At 34.1% G+C, this 21,055-nt stretch overlaps 1 protein-coding gene across 1 annotated transcript in view; it reads left to right on the top strand.

Annotated features, from left to right (window-relative positions):
• The window catches only part of Gpc5 (glypican 5), a 719,011-nt gene that overhangs the window by 401,396 nt on the left and 296,560 nt on the right, over positions 1 to 21,055 (top strand). The window contains exon 6 of the mRNA XM_077795349.1: positions 1,643 to 1,763. Within this exon, the coding sequence (XP_077651475.1) occupies positions 1,643 to 1,763 (121 nt within the window). The remainder of the gene's footprint in view (positions 1 to 1,642; positions 1,764 to 21,055) is intronic.

Here is a 21,055-nt window from a genome sequence, read left to right as displayed (position 1 = left end):
CACACATGGGCATTCTCCCAGAACCCCAGAGGAAGTTCCTCCCCCGGAATTCCCTCCTACTGCACTTCCCCAACCAATGGGAACTCTCCAGGAGTCCCATAGCAGGCTGAGGTGAACAGCAGGAGTCCAATATCCATGTGAATGCATATCTTAACATAATCATATCATCTCAATGGCTAGCTGGTGTCACCTTTCAACCAAAAATGCCATGCATCATATTACTTGGCTGTGGCTCTTAGCACTCCATGTTCCAAATGCCCATGGTGTGTGTTATCCTACCTCACACACTGTTAAGAAAATCTGAAAAAATACCTGTCAAGAAGCGAATGAAAGAAGGACACACACACACACACACACATACACACACAGTGCAGGGGCAAGAAAGCAAGTGGCTGCTACTCCCAGCAGCTGCCTTTATTATCTCAAAAGTTACATAGCTCCCGTTACCATGACTACATGCTAACTAGTATTCCTTTAACCCTGAGAGCTAGCTAACTGAGATAAGGTCTAGGTTAGTACATATAATACAAAGCCCCTTCTCTCCAACGACAACATCATAGAAACTAGATAGTGCACCTGCATATTTATCTTAATAGCTTCAAGGGGAAACTGCTGGGCATTCCACGCATGGCATCAACAGGGCCCCAATTCCCCCCTCAGGAGTTTGCTCACTGGGGGAATGCTTCCCTGTATATTTCCACAGTCAGAATACCTACAACACATAGCTTATAGGGTTCCTCTCAGCTGTTCCCACAGTGTGGCATTTAAACTGTTCACTTGTCTTTGGGCTCAGCTATCCTGTTCAGAAAACAAGGGCATTTGTAGGGCTGCAATCTATTAGGTATTCTTAAATTATAGTAAAATGTAATGAATGAATTAATGTGTAAATGAATGGCTTAATTAATAAATTCCTACGTGAGTAAGGAGCATTTGAGGACAAGAATTATGCCATTTTATAATCCCAGCCAACTAGTATAGAACTTTGACTATAGAAGGCATTTAATACTTCTTTGAAATTGATGAATTTAAATATTTTTATGAATACTAAGTTGACATTATATTATTGTCATTTTGGGAAGGTAGTGAACTTTCAAAAGGCTTTCATTGCCAAGGAAATCGTCCTTTTACATACAAATGAATTTTGGTAAAAGAAAATTGTTCTTCTACTTACAAAAGATTTTGCAGAACTTTGGTTGATTTTAAAGTTAATGATTTTGACTTGTCCAGTTAAATATATATAAATTTAACAATATTATCAGGACTTATTTAAATGCTGTATAAAGTAGAATAAAATTACCCAGGTAATATGGATACAGATGTATATGTAATTCACAAAGAATTGGTAACAAAGTCCGATGAATATTGATTATTACCAGAATATTAATAAATATCATTATAAAATAAGTATATTTGGTTGGGTCTTGGAAGACAAAAATGTTAGTGTTAGAAGAGTCTATATTTTCAGTATAAATATTTTACCTGGAAAAGCATTGCAGCTGTACTGGATTATGTTCCAAGAAAAAATACTTTGATGTATGTTCATCAAGGAGGAGATTCTGAACTTGAATTAGTTCAAGTAGTTGGGGTAGATAATACTCAGCAGTTTACTAAGTCATGTGTCTTTCATTTTCTACTTTTTTAGCTATACTCAGCATGTGGTTGGAAATGGAATCAAGGCCCAATCTGGGAATCCTGAAGTCAAAGTCAAAGGAATTGATCCTGTGATAAATCAGATAATTGATAAGCTGAAGCATATAATTCAGGTAAGGAGATCCTGTATATACAGGCTTGGTTTATTGACAGTAAGTAATAAATATTACTTTATATTATATTTAATAATTTTATTAATTGTATCTGATAGTCCTACCTAAAAATGGGTACTGAAATCACTTATTTCTATCTGGAGGTTTAGAAATACTTGGTTGAGTGGTTGTCATATAGTCAATGTATAGTGGTGTTTTTATGAGTAGACAGTCTGTACCTGTGAAAAGCAAGCTGTTGCTTCAACATTTTAAGAATGAGAAAATATTTCATCCTCCACAAGTAAGTGTCAATCAGAGGTACAACAGTTGCCACTGAAGAAACACATCAGAGAAGAGAAAATGTCAGCATTACATTCTAGGTAACTCTTTACCTTGGTGTGAAAATATTTGCTGTATTCTCAACAAGACATAAGCCATAAATGAATAATCACATCTCTAGTATTTATTTCTTATATCATTTTGTACATGCTATTTTATAATTGACTTAATAGTTTTTAGCAAATACATTTTTATTTTTAATAATACTTCTGTTTTATATTTAATAATATTATTTAATCAAGTGAATATATACTGCTATTTTTAATACATAACATAAGAAGGATGAATATAACCCGGCAAAAGACTATTATATTGAAATAATCTGTAAATTGGGACAAAATATTTCGTTACATGTTGCAGTTACCACCTCCTATGACAACTGGTTTTGGGGGTAAGAAGAACTATTTTTTAGTTATTAGTCATTTCATAAAAAATTATGTATGTGCATGTTGATACACACACATACACATATATCTATTTTTAAGCAAAATTTTTATGGATAGATGATGCTGATTTTTGGTATTGTCTGTCAGAAAATATATCTAAATAGTACTGAATCCACATATAGCATATTCCAAAATCACTGGTCTGAGTTTCATAATTGCTCTGTAGAGCTTAAGTTAATGCAGGTCTAGTTGATAGGACCCTATTTTCATAATAGGGCCCAGATTTCATTTGCACTATCCATTACAGTAATAGTTACCCTGTTTATTCTAGTGCATGTATTGGGAAAGCATAGCTTTCAGTTTGGGTAGTGAACCAAAAGGAAGTTCCATTGAGAATAGGGTTGAGAATAGGGTAAAAAAAAAAGAGAATGGCACCAGAACCACCAGTGAGTAAGCCTCACAGCCTCTAGTGAGTTGAACTGATTCCCTGGAAGGGAAGCCTCCAGGGTAAAGTAGGTGCCTTATGCTGCTAGTGGGCCAACCACTGAGGCATTTCTTGGAGATGAGCAGCCTTAGGTTGAGTCAAGAGCTCAAGTGACAGGGAAGGAGTGGTCAGAGTGAGCTTTGGAAGCTGCAGCTGGATGGCTGAGGTCAAAAGGAGAGAGCCTCTTATCCTCAGAAACAATTACATTCCATCCATCAGTGAAAATCATTCATGCCTCAGAAGAAGTCATTGTCATTGCCACATTTTCTCTTATTTGGAATGTATTTTAGAAAATTTTCAGAAGAAAAACAGTACTTCTAGGGGAAACTGATGTAGACTCAGTGAGAAAAGAATGAGGCTTCATGACACTTATAATATTACTTTAATTCTTGACTTTCCAATGGTTCAATAAACAATATATTGGGAATTAGATATTTAAGCAAAATAGATTTCTCGTATATGCTGGTGTACTCTTGTGTTTCCTGGAGTTCTCCAGGAAAAAGACTGCAGGATAGGAATTTGTGGCCAAGCACCCCTTCAATCTGTAAGGAACTGGGAGGTGTAGGACTGTGCAGAAGAAGGAACAGGATTGGGCTGCAGTTGGAACTGAAGCCTCATCTGAACCCAACAGGAATTCTGGCTAGGAGGGCCTTTTCACACTATCTTATTGTGAAACCAATAGGCATGTTTCCATTCCCCTGACCCACCATCATTGGCCAGTGCTTCTAGGGTAGAGGTGGACATGTTAGCTCAGCTGAGTGAACAGCAGCCAGTACTCCCACCTGCAGCTGGAGGAATAATAACCATGGTCAAGGCAGTATTTCATCACAACATTTAGTAAGAGATGGCACATAGATGTAGGTTAATTGAAACCACTGTGCACAATTGATAGTATAATCAAAACAGCTATAATATTAATCAGCTTCTTTTATTGCACATAGCACATTTTTAGTGGCTTTCAAAGTGGACTAAGCATTATTCAGGGAGTGCACAGGATCACCCCCTGATTACAGAAAAAAAGCTTAGAAATTTAGTGTATTTTTATTCTATCTCCTTTTAATTTTAGGGGCATGTAGGAAGATATTAAAATATGTACTATACTAGTGCAATAATGTGTATAATTTGTGAATATGTAAATATCATATAAAGTGTATATTATAAATATACATATTATATGTATTCAAACTCTTTTATGGGATATACATATCCCATATAAGTTTATTCATATATATATCCCATATAATATTTATATTTATATTTATATATTGATATGAATATATTTATATATTTTCATATCAATATATAAATACACATATCATATGTATTCAAACTGTTGTATGGTATATACATGTCCCAAATAATATTTATGTCTATATTATATTATATAATATATAATACATACTTTATAATATATGTATGAAACAGAATGGAAACCCTGTATAAATAGTGAGGATGGAGCTGCTGTCAGGAAAAATTGTTCAGATATAAGAATACATAGGTATCCAAAATATAAAGGTTTATAAAAGCCCTTTGGAGCAGAGCTTTCTGATTTGCTGACCATTCAGCCTAACATTCCTCCATTTTGTTGAATAGGTTTCAAAGCCGTAGCCTTTTCAAGGTGGCAGAGGGAAATATTTCTACTTTTTCTTTTTTAGTTCATGTGTTAGATTTAGTCCCATTCTTTCATCTTTGTAAGAATGTGCAAAGTTACAATTATTCATGCTTAATTTTTATTCTAGGGTTACTAGAGAATATCAAATACATTGTCAACTTTGAGGTCTACCTTTTTAAAGTCTAGGAGTATGACATGATTGAAAATTAGATTTTTGTAGAGGATAGCACAAAGTTATATCTTGAACAGGTGTCACTAAAATATTAACCTTTGATTCCTTAGAATGTACTCTTTCATAAATCTACTCTCCTGGAGATAAAGAGAAATTTTTGATTCTATCAGACTTCTGACTGCTGATAATGTGTATTGTGCCCTGACCAAGGGAGTGCTGTTGTACTGTGTGGTGGTATACAGGGGCAGTTAGCAGGATCCCCATAGTTTCAACCATGAAAGAGTTCAGAAAATTGCCTTCTGTTAGTGAGAATTTATTAATTTTGAATTAGTGTGGACCAAGGGAAGATATAGACTCAGGGACATATTTCAAAATCAACTTGTAGTTTCAGATGATCCCTTAGTGTTTGGATAGAATTATTTTTATTGTAATGGATGCTAAGTACATCTCTAAATCTATCTTTCCTGATAGAGTTAAAGAAATATTTCTCTTGCCCTTTTTGTCCACATTCCAGTATACGGAAATAAGTCACATTAAGGGAGTGGGTAGAAGCCTGGTGTTGACCAAGAGTTATTAGTCAGGTGGAATGTTACATGGTTCTAGAGACCAAAGTAGCAGTCCTTTAGAAATCTTAGCCAAAGACTGGTGTCCAAGGATGTCCAAAAGAAATAATTTAGTCAAAAGACAATTTATTTAAAGTTTCATGGCTTCCTAGAGAGAGATCATAGCACAAACAACCTTAGTTTTATTTCATCCTTTAGGCAAGTATTATACTGATTATTTTCCCTGAAAACAAAAATGCTGAGAAGATTTTATGTTAATAGAGACCTGTGTATTATAACTTGGTCCTCATGGGATGTCTGAAGCACTTCAGTGTTCCCTCACTAAACCTGCAGTTATTTTCTGAATTTAAAACTGGAACCTTCCAGAAAAGACCAGAGTCATGATCCCACTCTTCCACCTGTGATTCTGATAACTTCTTCTGTATCAGACATTGTGTAGCCTCTCAGAGGACTTTCCAATATTTCAAATATTATTATCATTTCAATATTATTTCCAATATTTCAATATTTCCACATTTCAAAGCCTATCCCTGAGGTAGCAATGCTTGTATCTTTGATGATCACCTGTGATAAATATGTTGAAACCAACAGCCAGTGAAGAATTCAGTGACATGTAATATTAGCTATTTTAGATGTTTGCATCAGACTGAATTTCCCTTTGATAATATAGACTAGAAAAAAATGCTTTATTCCTCTTAGCATATATGATAAAATGAACAGACCTTTTTAATTCAAATTTGCTTTCCTTAAAAACTTATTTTGAAACTTCTTGTTCATATTGATTATATTTGTTTAAGGTAAATTTGTCAGCAAAAAGTACAATTATGCAGCAGTTAATCCTTAAATAGTAAATAACATTTATAATTTAAAAAAATAATGTTAGCAGTTAAAATCCTAACTGCCAAGCACTATTGGTGGTGCATGCTAATGCTGTACTGCTTAAAATTCATTTATTCACTTTTAATATGAAACATACAAAGTATTATCATCACAATTTTCTATAATCCTTCACTGCACAACTAATAAACATTTTACCATTTTTACAGTAGTAGATTTAAGTAATATTTTATTTCTTCAAACCTCACAATTCTAATACATATAAGGATATCATTTCTATTAAATATTCATTTTATCAGAGCTAAACTTCTTTACAAACATGTTTTCATGTATAAAATAAATTTGATTTTCAAATAAAGGAAATCAATAATTATAACCATTGTTTAAAACCAAAAAAACTAGATATTTTATATTACATATTGCAATAATCACAATGTACTGGATTGAGGCAAAGATGAGACTCTTATTTGATGTGGGAAGCCACTGTTCTAACAAGACTCTTTGCCTTTTTTTACTCTGTTCCTAGAATACCAATATGATAGGTAGTAATTTTAGAACTATGACAGATTGAGAAGAAGTTCTAATTTAAATCTCAATGAATAGTTATAAGGATAGTGTTTGCATATACAAAAATGACAAGAATTTCTAAAGATATTAATGTCTCAAAGTTTCTGAATTCTGAAAAGTGCCCAAGCTTTCTTCATTAAACTTACTATAAAACACATTTTTTAAAATGTCCCTGTTTTTAATGGCTTATAATAGTGATACAGAACCAGTTAATCATAATTGATTGATCAATTCCTAATTGCAAAGCCTTCAATCAAGGACTATCAACTGATTCCATGAATTTCCTTCACTTTTACCAAATTTTCCTAGCTTAGGGAATGCACCACAGGACTCGGACTGCAACACTTAGGTCTCCAGGTTTATGATTTCAGAAACTGTTACTAGAAAAACATAATTTTTTCATTTTAATCACAACACAGTAGTAATCAAAACACATGCAGTTGTCTTTTGGATAAGAAGAAAGTACTTGAAATCCACTCAATAGCTTTGAGTAGTCATCTAATTTAGCAATTAGTTTGTCTGAGTAAATTCAATGGAAACTGCTTTCTGGAGGGCCTGATGTAAAGCTCTGACTTCACTACTGACGGTTCCATTTAAAAAATCAATTGTCAGCATAAAGGACCTTTTCAATCAGTGTACAATCAACTCAAAATGATGAGTTAAGAACTCTTTTTGAAAGTAATGGAATTAAGGATGACCATTGGTATTTTATTTTTTTATTATTTAAAAACTATATTATTGTTTTATGTTGAATAGAAGTTTAACTTTATATTAACCCCAATGCTGTGTTGCTGCTAATCTTATGTTATTATTACCCATTGAAACTTCACACATGTATTAGCTATATTTTCTGTTTGTAATATTCTGAAAGAATTTTGAAAATTAGGACCTTCATATTTTTCCTTTAGTTAATTAGAAAAATCTATAGCCATTGCTATGCTAAAACTTCATATCTTTCTGTTAAAAATAATGCATAATATTATTTATTTCACAAAATGAAATCCCACAGTATAGCCAGCTCCTACTAGATTCAGATTTGTTTTATAAATTAAAATCACTGGGATTTAATTTTTTGGAGGATTATTGTCTAGGATATAATTATGCAGCATAATATTACAAACAATTATATTAAATAATAAAAATAACTTGACTGAACTATTTACTTAGTAATATCAAATAACAATGACAGAAAAACAAATAGAATCCATTTTAGTCTAAATAAAACATGCTTACCACTTAGGCATATGGCATATGGTTAAATTCTGGCTTTTGTAATCATTAACTGTATGTCTGTAGTCACCTTACCTGACATCTTTAAGCTGGTAGAATTGTAAAATTTTGCAATGATTTTGGAAAACAGATCAGGGCTCCTTAAAAGATTAAGCAGAGAGTTACCATATGATTCAGGAATTCCATTCCTGTCTACTCAAGAGAAGAGAAAATGTAGGTCCACACAAAATTTTGTACATGAATGTACATAATAGAAGTATTCATAATATCCAAAAAGTGAAGTAATTCAAATATTCACTCACTGATAAGTAGAAGAATAAATTGTGATATTTTCATACAGTGAATTATTATTCAGACACAAAAGAGGACTGAAAAAGTGATATATAGATAAACTTTTAAAATATTATGCTAATTGAAAGAAATTATCACAATAGAAAGCGTTGTATGATTAAATGATATGATGAATACTGAGAAAATGTTATATTTTTATTAAAAAATAGATTTTCATTTGTATATAGAACATTCTTTATACTAAACCATTATTATTAGTTACTGGAGCCTTATTGCACCTAACCAATGGTTTTACAAATACTGTGCTAGCTAATTATAATCTTTTCCTTGATATCTGTATGTCTGCAAAATTTTATCAGTTTTACACTTTTTAGTTCCTCACCCACTGTTAATTCCCCAACACACTGCCTCTACTACTCCACTGAAATGCTCTTGGTATCTTGGTATGCTCCTTGCATATTCAGAAACCAGCAGTCTTTTATCAGTTTTTATCTCACTTGGTCACTTAAGAGCACTTATCTACATTGCTTACCCCTTTTCTTTTCTCCCCTCTCTTGATTTTCCAAGAATCTCTCTTACTACTCTCATTCCAGGATCTCTGTATCTTTCTTTAAAAGGTATATTCTGGGATCTTACCCAGTTCCTTTTTCTTCTCATTTCTCCCCTTTCTCTGCATCCTCCTGTCTCATGGCTTCATGATAGCCACCAATTTGTCTTTCAGGATGTTTCCTCTGAGACTGAGAAACTTCAGTCTACCTTTATACTGGGCCACAAACATGGAGATTCAACTCAAAATGGCCAGAACAGAACTCCATCTTAATTAGTCCCCTCTTTCTATGATTTGATCTCCATTCTGTTTTCTCTAGTTGCCTCAGATTTTACCTGGGGTATCATTTTAAGCATCCTTTGTTATTAGTACTAATCCATTAGTGAAGTCTTAATTTTATCTTCTAAACTCTGTTAAATCTGTGCACTGCTCTTGATTGCATGGTCACTCTATTAGCTATGAACACTAGAACAACTGTTTCCCAAACATTTCTGCAATCACTGGTTCAGAAAATGACTGAGGACAGTGAACTATAGTTGCCATCTCCAATTTCTCTCTTAAACAAAATTGCACATCACACTAATGCCTGAATCACGTATTTGCTACCCACTGAAATGCTCTTGCAAAGTCACTAGTTATGTTTTGTGGCAGTATTTGATAGAGAGTTAACGATCTTTTGGAAGACTGGTTATGTCAGTAACCATTTTAAACCCATTTTGTAATCACTATTCTATTATGATGAAGTCAGATTTCTTGGATTTTTGGGTAAATGTGGAAATCTGACAACCTATGTACCTCTTTTCTAAAACCCTTCTAAAATAGAAATAAATGAATTTAAATATATTAAACCACAAGGAAAAGTCCAGTACATTTTTAAAACAGGCAAAAACAGTTAAAAGAGTGATAATGACATAAATAGCCGAAGTTGTAATACAAATGAATACAAAGAGATTTACTTATAAAATGTGAGGCTAATTCATCTGGCAGCACTTGGAGTACCTGGAAGTTGTAGTTAGCATGAAAGACAGTGATGGAGGGCCTTGGGAAATGCATGCATATTGTTTCATTCTTGCTATAGTTTAGATGTTAAATGTCCTTCAGAGACCCATGTGTAAGTCTTGCTCCCTAGCATGGCGCTATTTGGAGTTAGTGGAACCTTTGAGAGGGAAACTGGTATGAGTTCTTAGGTCAGTGGACTGTGGACTCTAGCCCCTTCCTCCATCTCTTGTGCTTCCTGGTCATAAATGGAGTGAGGCTTTGACTCTATCACGTGCTCACCACCATTGCTATCTAGCACCCACCAGAGACCTAAATGCAATGGATCCACTAGATCATGAGATGGAACCTCTAAAACCATGAGCCCAAATAAATCTTTTCTTTTTATAATTATCTCAGATATTTTGTCACACTGATGAAAAGATGACTATCACAATTCCCTAAGTGAACACAGCACCCAGGTTATTCTCCTTTTCTTGTTCCCTTGCAGTATTTTCTGGGGGAAAATTGTCCCTTGCTCATTAACTTTCACCAGGGATATAAAGCAAAATAAACCACAGAGCAGAAAATAGGGGAACTAAGTGAAAATTCATGTAATGATCTACCTGTTTCAGAAAACTGGCATTTAAGTACACATTACCCAGGCCAAAAACAAAACAAAACAAAACAAAACAAAAAAACTTAGAAGACTCTTTGTATAAAATGATTGATTTTAGAGAAAATAATTTTATATACTGATTGGGCCTCCATCTGTCAAGAAGGTAATTTTCCATCTAATTAAATGGTAGAAAAATCTTCTGTTATGCCTTCTCCATATACATGAACAACCAGGTAGCTTGCAATACACAGTATCAATGGTAAATCAATGATCATTGTACATTTTAGGAAAATCTGCAAAAGAATATTGAAATAAATAATATAGACAACGGAGAGCATGAGGAAAATACTGTAAAACTATATAAATATCTTCTAAAAATTGAGGCAGTAGAATTTTAAAGCAATATAAAATTGCTTCCAAAGGATCAATAAGAGAACAAAAAACTAACTTTAGAAAATTAAAAATATGAAAAAATATAAAATTCATAATTTGATAGAATGGTTTAAAGATAAAGTCAAGGAAATAGTCCAATAAGTAATTACATGATGAGAAAAGGAAATAGGAAATAAAATGATGAGACATTAGAATTTTACTCTAGAAATCCACATAATAAGAATTTCAGAGAAAAGCACTAGCCTAATATGGATAAGAGATTAATGAAATACATAATATAAAATTATCTTCAGAAATGAAGAGCCATAATTCCAGAGTAAGCCCAACAAGTGATCACAATGTATGCAAATGCTCACTCACATGACAATCACTGCAAAATTTCTGATGAGATGCTGGTGAGATGACATTAATATTTTTCACAGAAAGAAAACAAACAAACAGGTGGCATAAACTTACTGTGGATCAGCAATTCACTTACTTTTTGTACCCAAATGCCTAGATTATCATACTACTAGTAATTATTTCTGACCATAATTTCATATTCCCTGTCTCATATATTGAGTCATATCTCACATATTTGGCTAATTTTTCAGTCCATCTTGGCTAATTTTTTTTTTCTAACTAAATGTTCCAGAGACATCCTTCCATTAGCTTATTCTGGGTGTTAACTTAAGTTCAGAGTTCTACCACCAACCATTGAAATCTGGGTTTCTGTAGTCATAAAAGTTCATAAGCTTCCCAAATTGAACAACCCAGCCTTTGTACTCTTGTTGTCCTTGGTTTCCTAGACCAGGTGCAATTCTCCCCTAGCAAGTGTCGCAACTCGATTTCAGTCAATTTAAGATTACACATGTAAAAATAATCCCTCTTTAATGATCTTTTAAGAACTTCTGTTTTGGCATATATAGTTTTTGACTGGCTCATCCATAATCTCAGCCTTATGCGGGTATATTACAAGTCCATAATGCTTTACAGACTCAATAAATGTACTCTAATCACTTGAATGTCATTTTATGAATGTGCTCTGAAGATGTAATTCGTCAGAGCAGAGCAGTTCTTGTATATATTTCTTGCAGTTTAGCAGCACTTAACCAGATGGCCCCCTGTAGTTTTGGAGCAGTTAATGCACCTAGAAGATAGGCTGACTTATGAGAGGAAGACAGTTGGTGGGGATCAGTGGGAGTTTCTCAGGCATAGAATATTGGAAAAGTGAAATAAATACTATATAATGATTCATTAAAGACCAAACTAACTTAAAGTTCTATAGTAAAATTAAAATATGCATTATAATAATCCTATAAAATGTGATGTCTTATAAATGTAAATTTTGCAGTTATTATGTGTTTCACATTGAAGTGATGGAAATTTAATCAGTTTCATTAGATATAAAACAAATCATGAGTTTTGTAATAAGGAGTCTGAATATATATATATATATATATATATATATATATATATATATAAATGTACATGGCAGGTCAGTTACTATTTCTGAAAATTATCATTTTGAAATTTTATATCTTGAAATATATTATCAAACCAGCCTGAAACTCATTAAATGGATGGTAAAATCTAATTTAACTTCCTTTAATACTCCTTTCTTTTAATCTTATAAAAGTAAATGAGCTTGTCAGTTTTTAACTATGAAAGTCTAATTTTAATTTATAAGATATATATAGTGAAACAAGATATTTGCTATCTTCTCACTACCCTAGTAATTTCCTATCATATAGATTCATTTTCATTTAATAAGAAAATTCTTTTAAGATTTTCATAGAAGAATTACATAGCTAGAGGAGATGCTTAGAATTTCTAAGAAATTTAATACATTCTTAAGATAGTAAATAGTTTTTGAAACCAAATCTTATTATTATGAGTTTTGAACATATTTATTTGTACCCATTAAAATATATGTAGCTGGGGGCTGGGGATGTGGCTCAAGCAGCAGTGCGCTTGCCTGGCATGCGTGCGGGCCGGGTTCGATCCTCAGCACCACATACAAAGATGTTGTGTCCACCAAAAACTAAAAAATAAATATTAAAAAATTCTCTCTCTCTCTCTCTCTCTCTCTCTCTCTCTCTCTCTCTCAAAAATATATATGTAGCTTAAAAATTTCATAATTTCCTGTCTTGAAGTAAAACATACCTCAAACATATCAAGCCAGTTTTGCATATACATTCAAGTCTTGGATTATAATTTTAAAACCCCTGCATTATTTCATTCATTCATCTATTCACTAACCAAATATTTATTTACTGCCTACTGTGTGGCAAGGCTGACGATAAATAGAGGGAGTGAAAAATGAATAAATAAGGACATGGAAGAAAGTGATGATGTCCTAGCCAGAACTTATATTTAGTATGGAATAGTCTGGAGAAGGAAAGGCTAAAAATAATCTCTTCATTCAACAAACAATATGGAGATTCTTTTATGGACCAAGAGCTCTTCTAGAATTTTGTGTATAAAATTGAATGAAGCTATAACTCCTTGCAAAACTACTAAAAGCCAGAAAACAAAAAAGGAAACATATCTATAATAAACAGGTAAAGAAGGGAAGCGTCTTGTAGAATTTGTAGCCAATCAGCTAATTGAATCTGGGCTTAACTAACACTGTTTGATGGACGGTCTGTATGCAGACCTGTGGCACTTGTGTGTTGTTCTCCTCAGATCACAATGCATAACTTATGTTATTTTGATGGCAAATATCAGTAGTGTAAGCCTTCTTCTGCAAAAATGCCATGTTTCTGGGACAGGAGATCTTGATGAAACCTAGGCCAAAGCAGTCACACAGCAAAGACCAAAGTCCAGCAGTGAGGAATTATAGCCCCTGTCAGAGAGGGAGAGAGGGGAAGAGGTCATATGATTTCTACCAAATTCCTGTTAAAAATTCTAGGAGAATAAAATTAGCATTATTTAATAAAGTCAAACATTATTATTGTTTAAGACTTTGCATAGAAACAATGGAATACAAAGGTACTTTTTGAAATCTTTCTCCATATTCATAATATTGCTACATATTGGTCATCAAAATTATATCTCTTATAATTGCCTTTGTTTACAAATTTAAAAACTTGAGAACTTATTAGTTAGGGAAAATCATATCCACTTACATCATCATATAAGAAATATTTAATATTTTTGTTGGTGATATTAATATCTGATAGAAAAATACTAGGAATCATAGAAGCTATTTCTAAGCCACATATTGATTTACTTTAACAAATTATAACTATCAGACTAAATTACTAAGAGAGAAATTACACTTGAGAAACTAGTCTAGCCACAAATGGGATTGGATTTTTGTGTTAAATATTTGGCCTCTAATTATTTTGTTAGAATTGGTTTTTTAAAGCATAATTATAACATTATCAGTAGAAAAACATGTACTCTAATTAAATAATTTAAGTAATTGTTTCTTGAGGTCTTAATATCCTGGATTTTTTACTTCATTGTGGTAGATAAGATTTCTTTATAAATGCAACTTATCAGTAGTTTATTTTGCTGGAAACGCTAGAAAATTTAAAATTCTGTTAACATTTAATAGTTATGTTTTCCTGATATTGATGTATTAAATTTATATAAAATCATGAAACAAGACAGAAATGTAGGGTGGTTAGAACGTTTGTAGTTTATGACAATTATCAGTAGCAACATATTTTTGAAAATTTTGTCTTTAGAAAAATATAGATGATTTTGGAAATGGGCTAATTCCAATTTCAATCTAGGAAGAACTATGTATATACTGAAGTTTTGTATGTAGCATTCCAAGGTTTTCAAACATAATGCATTATTTGTTTAGTTTCTCATAGTCTATACCAAGAACTTGTTCAAGCAAGTTGCTAAAATTAATAGTACTAGTATGTCTATATTGCAGACATCTCACTGTTCTTCCCAGCCCATGAAATTTTTCTCTAGGATGGGGATATTGAAATAGAGCCAGTGATAATGTTGAGTTTTTGCTAATATTTTTTTTTCTCTTTAAGACAATTCCTCAATAATAAAAAACAGGAAATTGTTGAGGTATTGTAAATGTATATTCCTGTCAAACTCAAAAAGTAGATCCAACTAAATGAATAAATTCAGAGTATGTGGTTTTGCATGAGTGTGCACACATACTTACTTACCTATGCTTTCTCAGTCTGTTTTGTGACTGAATGGTTAGACTGAACTAATTAATCATTGATTGTGTTTAACCAGATAGGCTCTCCTTGCAGAAGCGACAATGTCAATTACTTGGTTGTCCTCCTACTTCCTTTCATGCATCAGCTACTCACTTCCCTACTATGGCCCTTGCTTAACTGGTCTCTAAACATCTTTTCCACTCAGATGATGCTGGTTGTCTTTGTTGTAAATGACTTAAATAAGCATTCACTCTACCTCCTTTTATCCTAATTCAATTTTTGTGTGATATGCCCCATGGGAGCAAAAGGAGTTACCTGAAATACTTCTCCATGACTTTACAAAGTAAAGAAAGAAAATTTGTGTTTAGAATGAGATCTGTTTGATAAAGTATCCTTCCAATAACCAGGAAGCTATGAATTACATTTTAATATAGGAGGCCAAAGTGAAAAGTCCTAAAAGTTGTTTATTTATTTGTTTTAGCAACCAACTATTGGTAACATTGCACATTTCAAGGTTACAAAGGAGTCTCATGTTGGTGCAAATTCAGAACACAAGGTGACATTTAATTGGGCTCAATGATTAAAAATCAAAGCCAGGGCAATATATCTGAATTTCACAATGTCAGGAAGGCAACTTTTGGGAGCAGGCATCCAGGGAACTTCAGAAATCTCTTCTCTGACCTTACAGTCCTGGATGTTCAGAAATATACACCTGTTTTCCTGTAGTAAGATATTATTTATGGTCACTACAACATCAAAAATCAACTTTAAAAAGCAGTAAATATAAGGTAAACAAAATGATTACAAAGCCACAGCAAGCCCTGAGGAACAAAGAGGAAAGATGTGAAGAGGGAGAAGAGAAACAGCTAAACATTAGAGGACAGGGGCATAATGCTAACCAGTGTTTTAAGAAAATATTTACTCTAGAGAAACGATAGTACTTCATAGACTATCCTTTCAACACCCAAATCACAATTATAAGCATAATTTTATATTTTTTTCTCTCAATCTTTTTTTTTTCCCACAGTGAAGTTCAGAATAGGGTAACTGAACTCAGTTTTACCACCACACAGCTGCAGTTCTCTTCTGAAGGGTCCAAAGTCTTGAGTCCTTTCTGGTTTCCTTCTCACTGCTCTGGAAATCTTTGTTTAGTTCAAGATGTCTTCCAGCCTCAATACTCCATGTCACCTCAGCTTTTCCTAACATTAGTGGATTCCCTCTGCTATTCTTCTACTATTACTGATATCATAAACAATTTGTAACTTTATTCTTAAATAACTATGAGGTTTATTCCTTCATGGTGATACCTCTAAATCTATCATAAGACCCTAAAGGATTTCAAGTCAATTGAAGTAAAAATAGAACCACAACAAATGACATATTCAGTTGTTTTTTAAGAAACAGAAAAGTGACATTTTTTAAAAAATGGATTATGCATTATTTGTTTCCTGAGCTTGGACTGGGCTACCCGACATATTGCAGAAACCTACCAACCACAATTTTGATTTTATTTTTTATTCTGAGGATTAAAAAATTAAAATTGAAATTGATCCACCCATTCATTTCCTGTTTACTGGATGAGTGCCCATAGATTGCATTACCTATATCTTAATTTTCATAATAAACTTTTTGCAGAATCTTTCATTTTATCACCATGTAAACAGATGTGATTTTTATTCTTTTTCCTTTTCATTGAACATTTACCTCATTTGAGATTTTTCACTTGATTTAATTTAACTTTTTTTTTTTTTTTTTGCTGATAGACACATCTGTTGCTACCTGTATCTGGACATCATTTTAATGGTTTGCCTAGAAGCTATAAACACAATAGTGGTATATTTTCCTGCTGTTCCTTTATCATTTTGTGTATATCTATTTTCAAGAAATTGAATTCGTAAGTTATCAGAGAATTCTTTTGTCTCTTCCAGATTTTCATCTATACTCACTTTTTATTTACAGTTCTGGGAATTCTTTATGATTAATTGATGCATAAAATGCCAGAACCTTTTAAGAAAATTTTCAGTGTTTGCCGCAGTCCGGCTGCAGCAAAATAGCCGGGGGGTGACGAATAACTTGTGTACGTTGATACAGCAGGAATGGGAGCCATTTATTGTAGGGCAACAGAGCTATTTATACATTTTGCACAGCTTATCTTAATTAGCATAAACTAGATACACCAATCAACCAATAAGGAATCTCCACACTTAATGGCTCGCTTTTGTTACTTCTCAAACCACTCCCTCTGACATTTTGCCAGGCACCATCCAGACTTGTTTACGAACTCTAACATTTCTCAGGCAATATACCAGGTGTTATTTTGACTTGTCTACAGACCTTAACATATCCCCCTTTTGTTTAATTTAAATAACGACCATAGTGGTTTTTACAGAAACACCATAAATAACCTGCTACAAACAGAAAGTGAGGATACAAAATGTAACAATACCAAGCCACTTGATGGCTCCATGCAAGAAGCCCTTGGAAAAATTATACCAGCAATGACACCGCTTGCAAAGATATTGAGTTACAATTTGTTGTAGATTACAGTTTGTTGTTTCAGTCTAGGTAAAGCAGTGTCTCAATAGAATAACTCACAGTCCAGGTAAGTTCTGCAGGCAGCTAGCTTAAATCACAGTCCAGGTAAGTTCTGCAGGCAGCTAGCTTAAATCACAGTCCAGGTAAGTTCTGCAGGCAGCTAGCTTAAATCACAGTCCAGGTAAGTTCTGCAGGCAGCTAGCTTGATCCGAAGTCTTGTCCGGTTCTCAGCCGAAATCTCCTCCGGTTTTCAGCAACGCTGGAAATTCTTCCACGTTAGTTTTCACTGGCACTGGGACAAAGGCAGGAACTCTGCAACGCTGGCTAAAGAAAATCCTGTAGCATTCCACTAAGAAAACAACTTTTTGAACAATTTAGTACATTATCTCAAGGTTTTTTACATTTGAAATAAGCCTTAATAGTGCTCATTACTCATTAGCTTCCTGGTGTGGGAGAACCATTGTAGTTTAGTTATTGGCATTGAAAATGACCAAAAATCAGGGACTCTGGTAGCATCTTCTGCAGGCTGTAGCATCCTGGGCAGCCCCAGATGGCCCCAGGGAGAGTCTGGGGAGTGTCCGGACTCAAACTGCTATTGGACACAGGGAGCAAGAGCCTGGGAGACTGTGCCTCCAGGTCAGGTCTAGATTTGGGCTCCCAGCAGTGGAAGAGCCGGCTGCCTCCGCTGCTTGGAAGGTACTTGCTGCACCATGACCCGCTTGCGCACATGGCAGCCGCTGCACAGATTCACGCACCCTCCGGTAACGAAAAGTATTCAGTAATAGCCTTTTGCTGCAACTTTTTTTCTGATAATCCTTTTTTTTTCTGAACTTTCTTTTTCTTTTTCTTTCTGACTAGAGTTCCTGGGCTTTTATCAACACATGCACTAACTATTCTTGGTTCCATTGGGGTGTCTTCTTCCCTTAGTAATTTACTTCTCACCCCTTCCATATTTTCATTGCAAAGACAATACAATACACTGAGACAAAACAAGACACAAACATACTGTATCAATCTTCTCCATTTTCTCGAAATGGCCATTTTTCCTCTCGCCCTATCTGCCTAGGGACGAGCAGATTGCTCCCATCCTATCTAAGGACGGGCAGCTTTTTTTCGTCACTTACCCCCGAGTGTCCCGGGGCTCCCCGTAACGGGCCACCATCTGCTGCAAGTGTTTCAAAAATGCACATTGATGTAGATTATTTAGTTGTTACAATAAATTTTGTTATGTCATGTCAATTCCCAAATGTAATGTAAGAGTGATAAATTAGCCTTGATGACCTAGAATCTAATGTACATTCATCATTTTAATCTCCACACAAATGTGAGACCATGTATTCAGTATCAATTACATTATTTTCAGGATGCAGTACAAAATGAAAATGTAGAGCCTCATTCATAAGTTACAAAGAATTTCAAGACCATAGCTCTAGGTAATGCATGGTCTTCTTCACAAACACACAGGGAACTTCAGAAATGTGTTTGTGTGTGTTTCCTTTTTCTTTTTTATTAAGTCCTAGTGTTTGGTTTGAAAGCAAATTCTTTTTGAGAAAAGCAAAACTAACGAATATCTGTACTTAAATCTTTAAAAGTTATAGACTATTAGAGCCATAGAAATAAAAGTTATTAGTAAAACCACACAGCCAACATCAGATTGAAACTATGGAAATCCTATGTGAACTCCATGACAGGAACTAATATTTCAGCTATATCTCTATATTTGGATGTCTCTGGATATCATTTTTACATTATTTAGCCTAAAACCTAACTTCAGGAAATTCTAATTATTGCCCCAAATTTCAACCTAAATAGATCATCCAGAGATAGCTCTATTTTCTATTCTTCTTGGTGGAACCATGTGAAATTGTCTATGTTCAGCTTTTTTTGCCCTACAACAATGAGAGTTTCGTGTGTTTCTACCTAACATGACAACCTGTTAAATATATGAAAGTAGAAACCATGAAACATACACCCTAAACATTCTCAAACACATACACATAACTGCCGCAGTCTTGGCTGGGCACAAGAATCACGAGCCACCACACACCTTGTAGATTCAAACAGCAATTCTTTATTCCCGAACTCACACCGGCCCTCTACAGACACATTCTGGGGAAATCCAAGTTCTGTCCGCACAATTCACGTCCCAAATACTTTCTGAATTCTATGAGAACTCAACGGGAACTCAGGCAGCAGGAACGCCCTATTCCCAGCAGGAATAACCTTCAACCTGGAACTGCCTTAAACCCAGATTGTCTTAAACCTGGAACGCCCTAAACCCCAAATGTCTTAAACCTGGATACTTCCTAAAACCTGCAGGATACACCCTAACCTGGATCCACCCTCGTCCTTGAGCAGGGTCACCTTTCTCAAACACACATGCAATGTCACAGCAAATTTCCAAGGCAAGTCCATTTAACATGGGGTACGCTGGCAAGGAAATTTCCATGTGTCATTCCTACTTGGCAATGGCCCTCAGCACATAACCCTTTCCAAATATCCCAGCAGGTCTTCTTTCCCCCAAGCTAATTATTCTTGACTCTTCACTCATTATTCATATGGGAAATTTTATAGACTCTTCAACATGTCAGCTGAGTAGCTGTAATAATTTCATTTATTAATCTTTCCCTCACAATTTGGCAGTCGTTATTGAAAAGAATGATCCATATGTTGACAAATGATCCATATGTCCATGGTGAACATGGCTTACTAGTTCCTTGGTCTAAAATAGTGGAAACCCTGACTCTGAATTTTTTTTAAAAAAATCTTCTGAACAGTAGGTATACCAGCATAAATTTGTGCAATTTATATGTGAGACCTAAAGATTATTAATGTCACATATTCTTACCTTTATTGCCAGCATGTAATCCCCTCAATAATATACTATCTTTTCACCTCTTTATATTTTTATATCTTACTGTTTCCATCATTCTTTTCATTAAAAATTCAGAAGTTTCCTTTGAGAACCATAATTCTTGCCTTATCTGAATCAATCCTGCAGTGTTCTTTCATAGTCATATCTTACATAGTGTTCAAAAAGCTGCATAATCTTGGTATGTGAATACAATTTTAGATTCTGTATGGGCCATGTATAACATCAAAGAACTAATCAATAAATATTGTTCTGCTAAAGAGTATGGTCTAAATATATAATTTTATGCTGGTTTCAACTAAGGCCAAAATAATGTTGATACAGTCATGCAGCACTGGATTTCCAGAATTCTCATCAGAAAATTTTATACAAAAGTTTCCACATGAGAAAATTCTTGCTCATATTGAGCTGCTTTATCCATTTGGGCCCTGTAGAAACCCTACTATTGGCAAACAAAAACAGCAACAAGCTATTAAGTCTAAATTATTGGTAGCTTAACCCAAACAAAGTTTATTTATTTGTTTGCTTGCATCAAGTCCCATGTCAATCAGGCTGCCCTCCTCTATTGCTAAGCTGTGATACACACTGCATAAAACTTTCAAGGTACTGTAGTCAGAAAAGGAGTTTGAGAATAGGGCAGAGCTTTTTACTGCTTCAGTCCCACAGTGATACAGGTACTTCATCTCATCATCTATTCGTTAGATACTTTCACATGATGCCAATATAACTGGAAGTCTGAAATATCTGGGAGTGAATGAATATTTGCTGGG

The sequence above is a fragment of the Urocitellus parryii genome, chromosome 2 (assembly GCF_045843805.1).
Source record: "Urocitellus parryii isolate mUroPar1 chromosome 2, mUroPar1.hap1, whole genome shotgun sequence".
Lineage (NCBI taxonomy): Eukaryota > Metazoa > Chordata > Mammalia > Rodentia > Sciuridae > Urocitellus > Urocitellus parryii.
The sequence above is the reverse complement of the archived record's forward strand: the minus strand, read 5'-3'. Positions and strand labels throughout refer to the sequence as shown.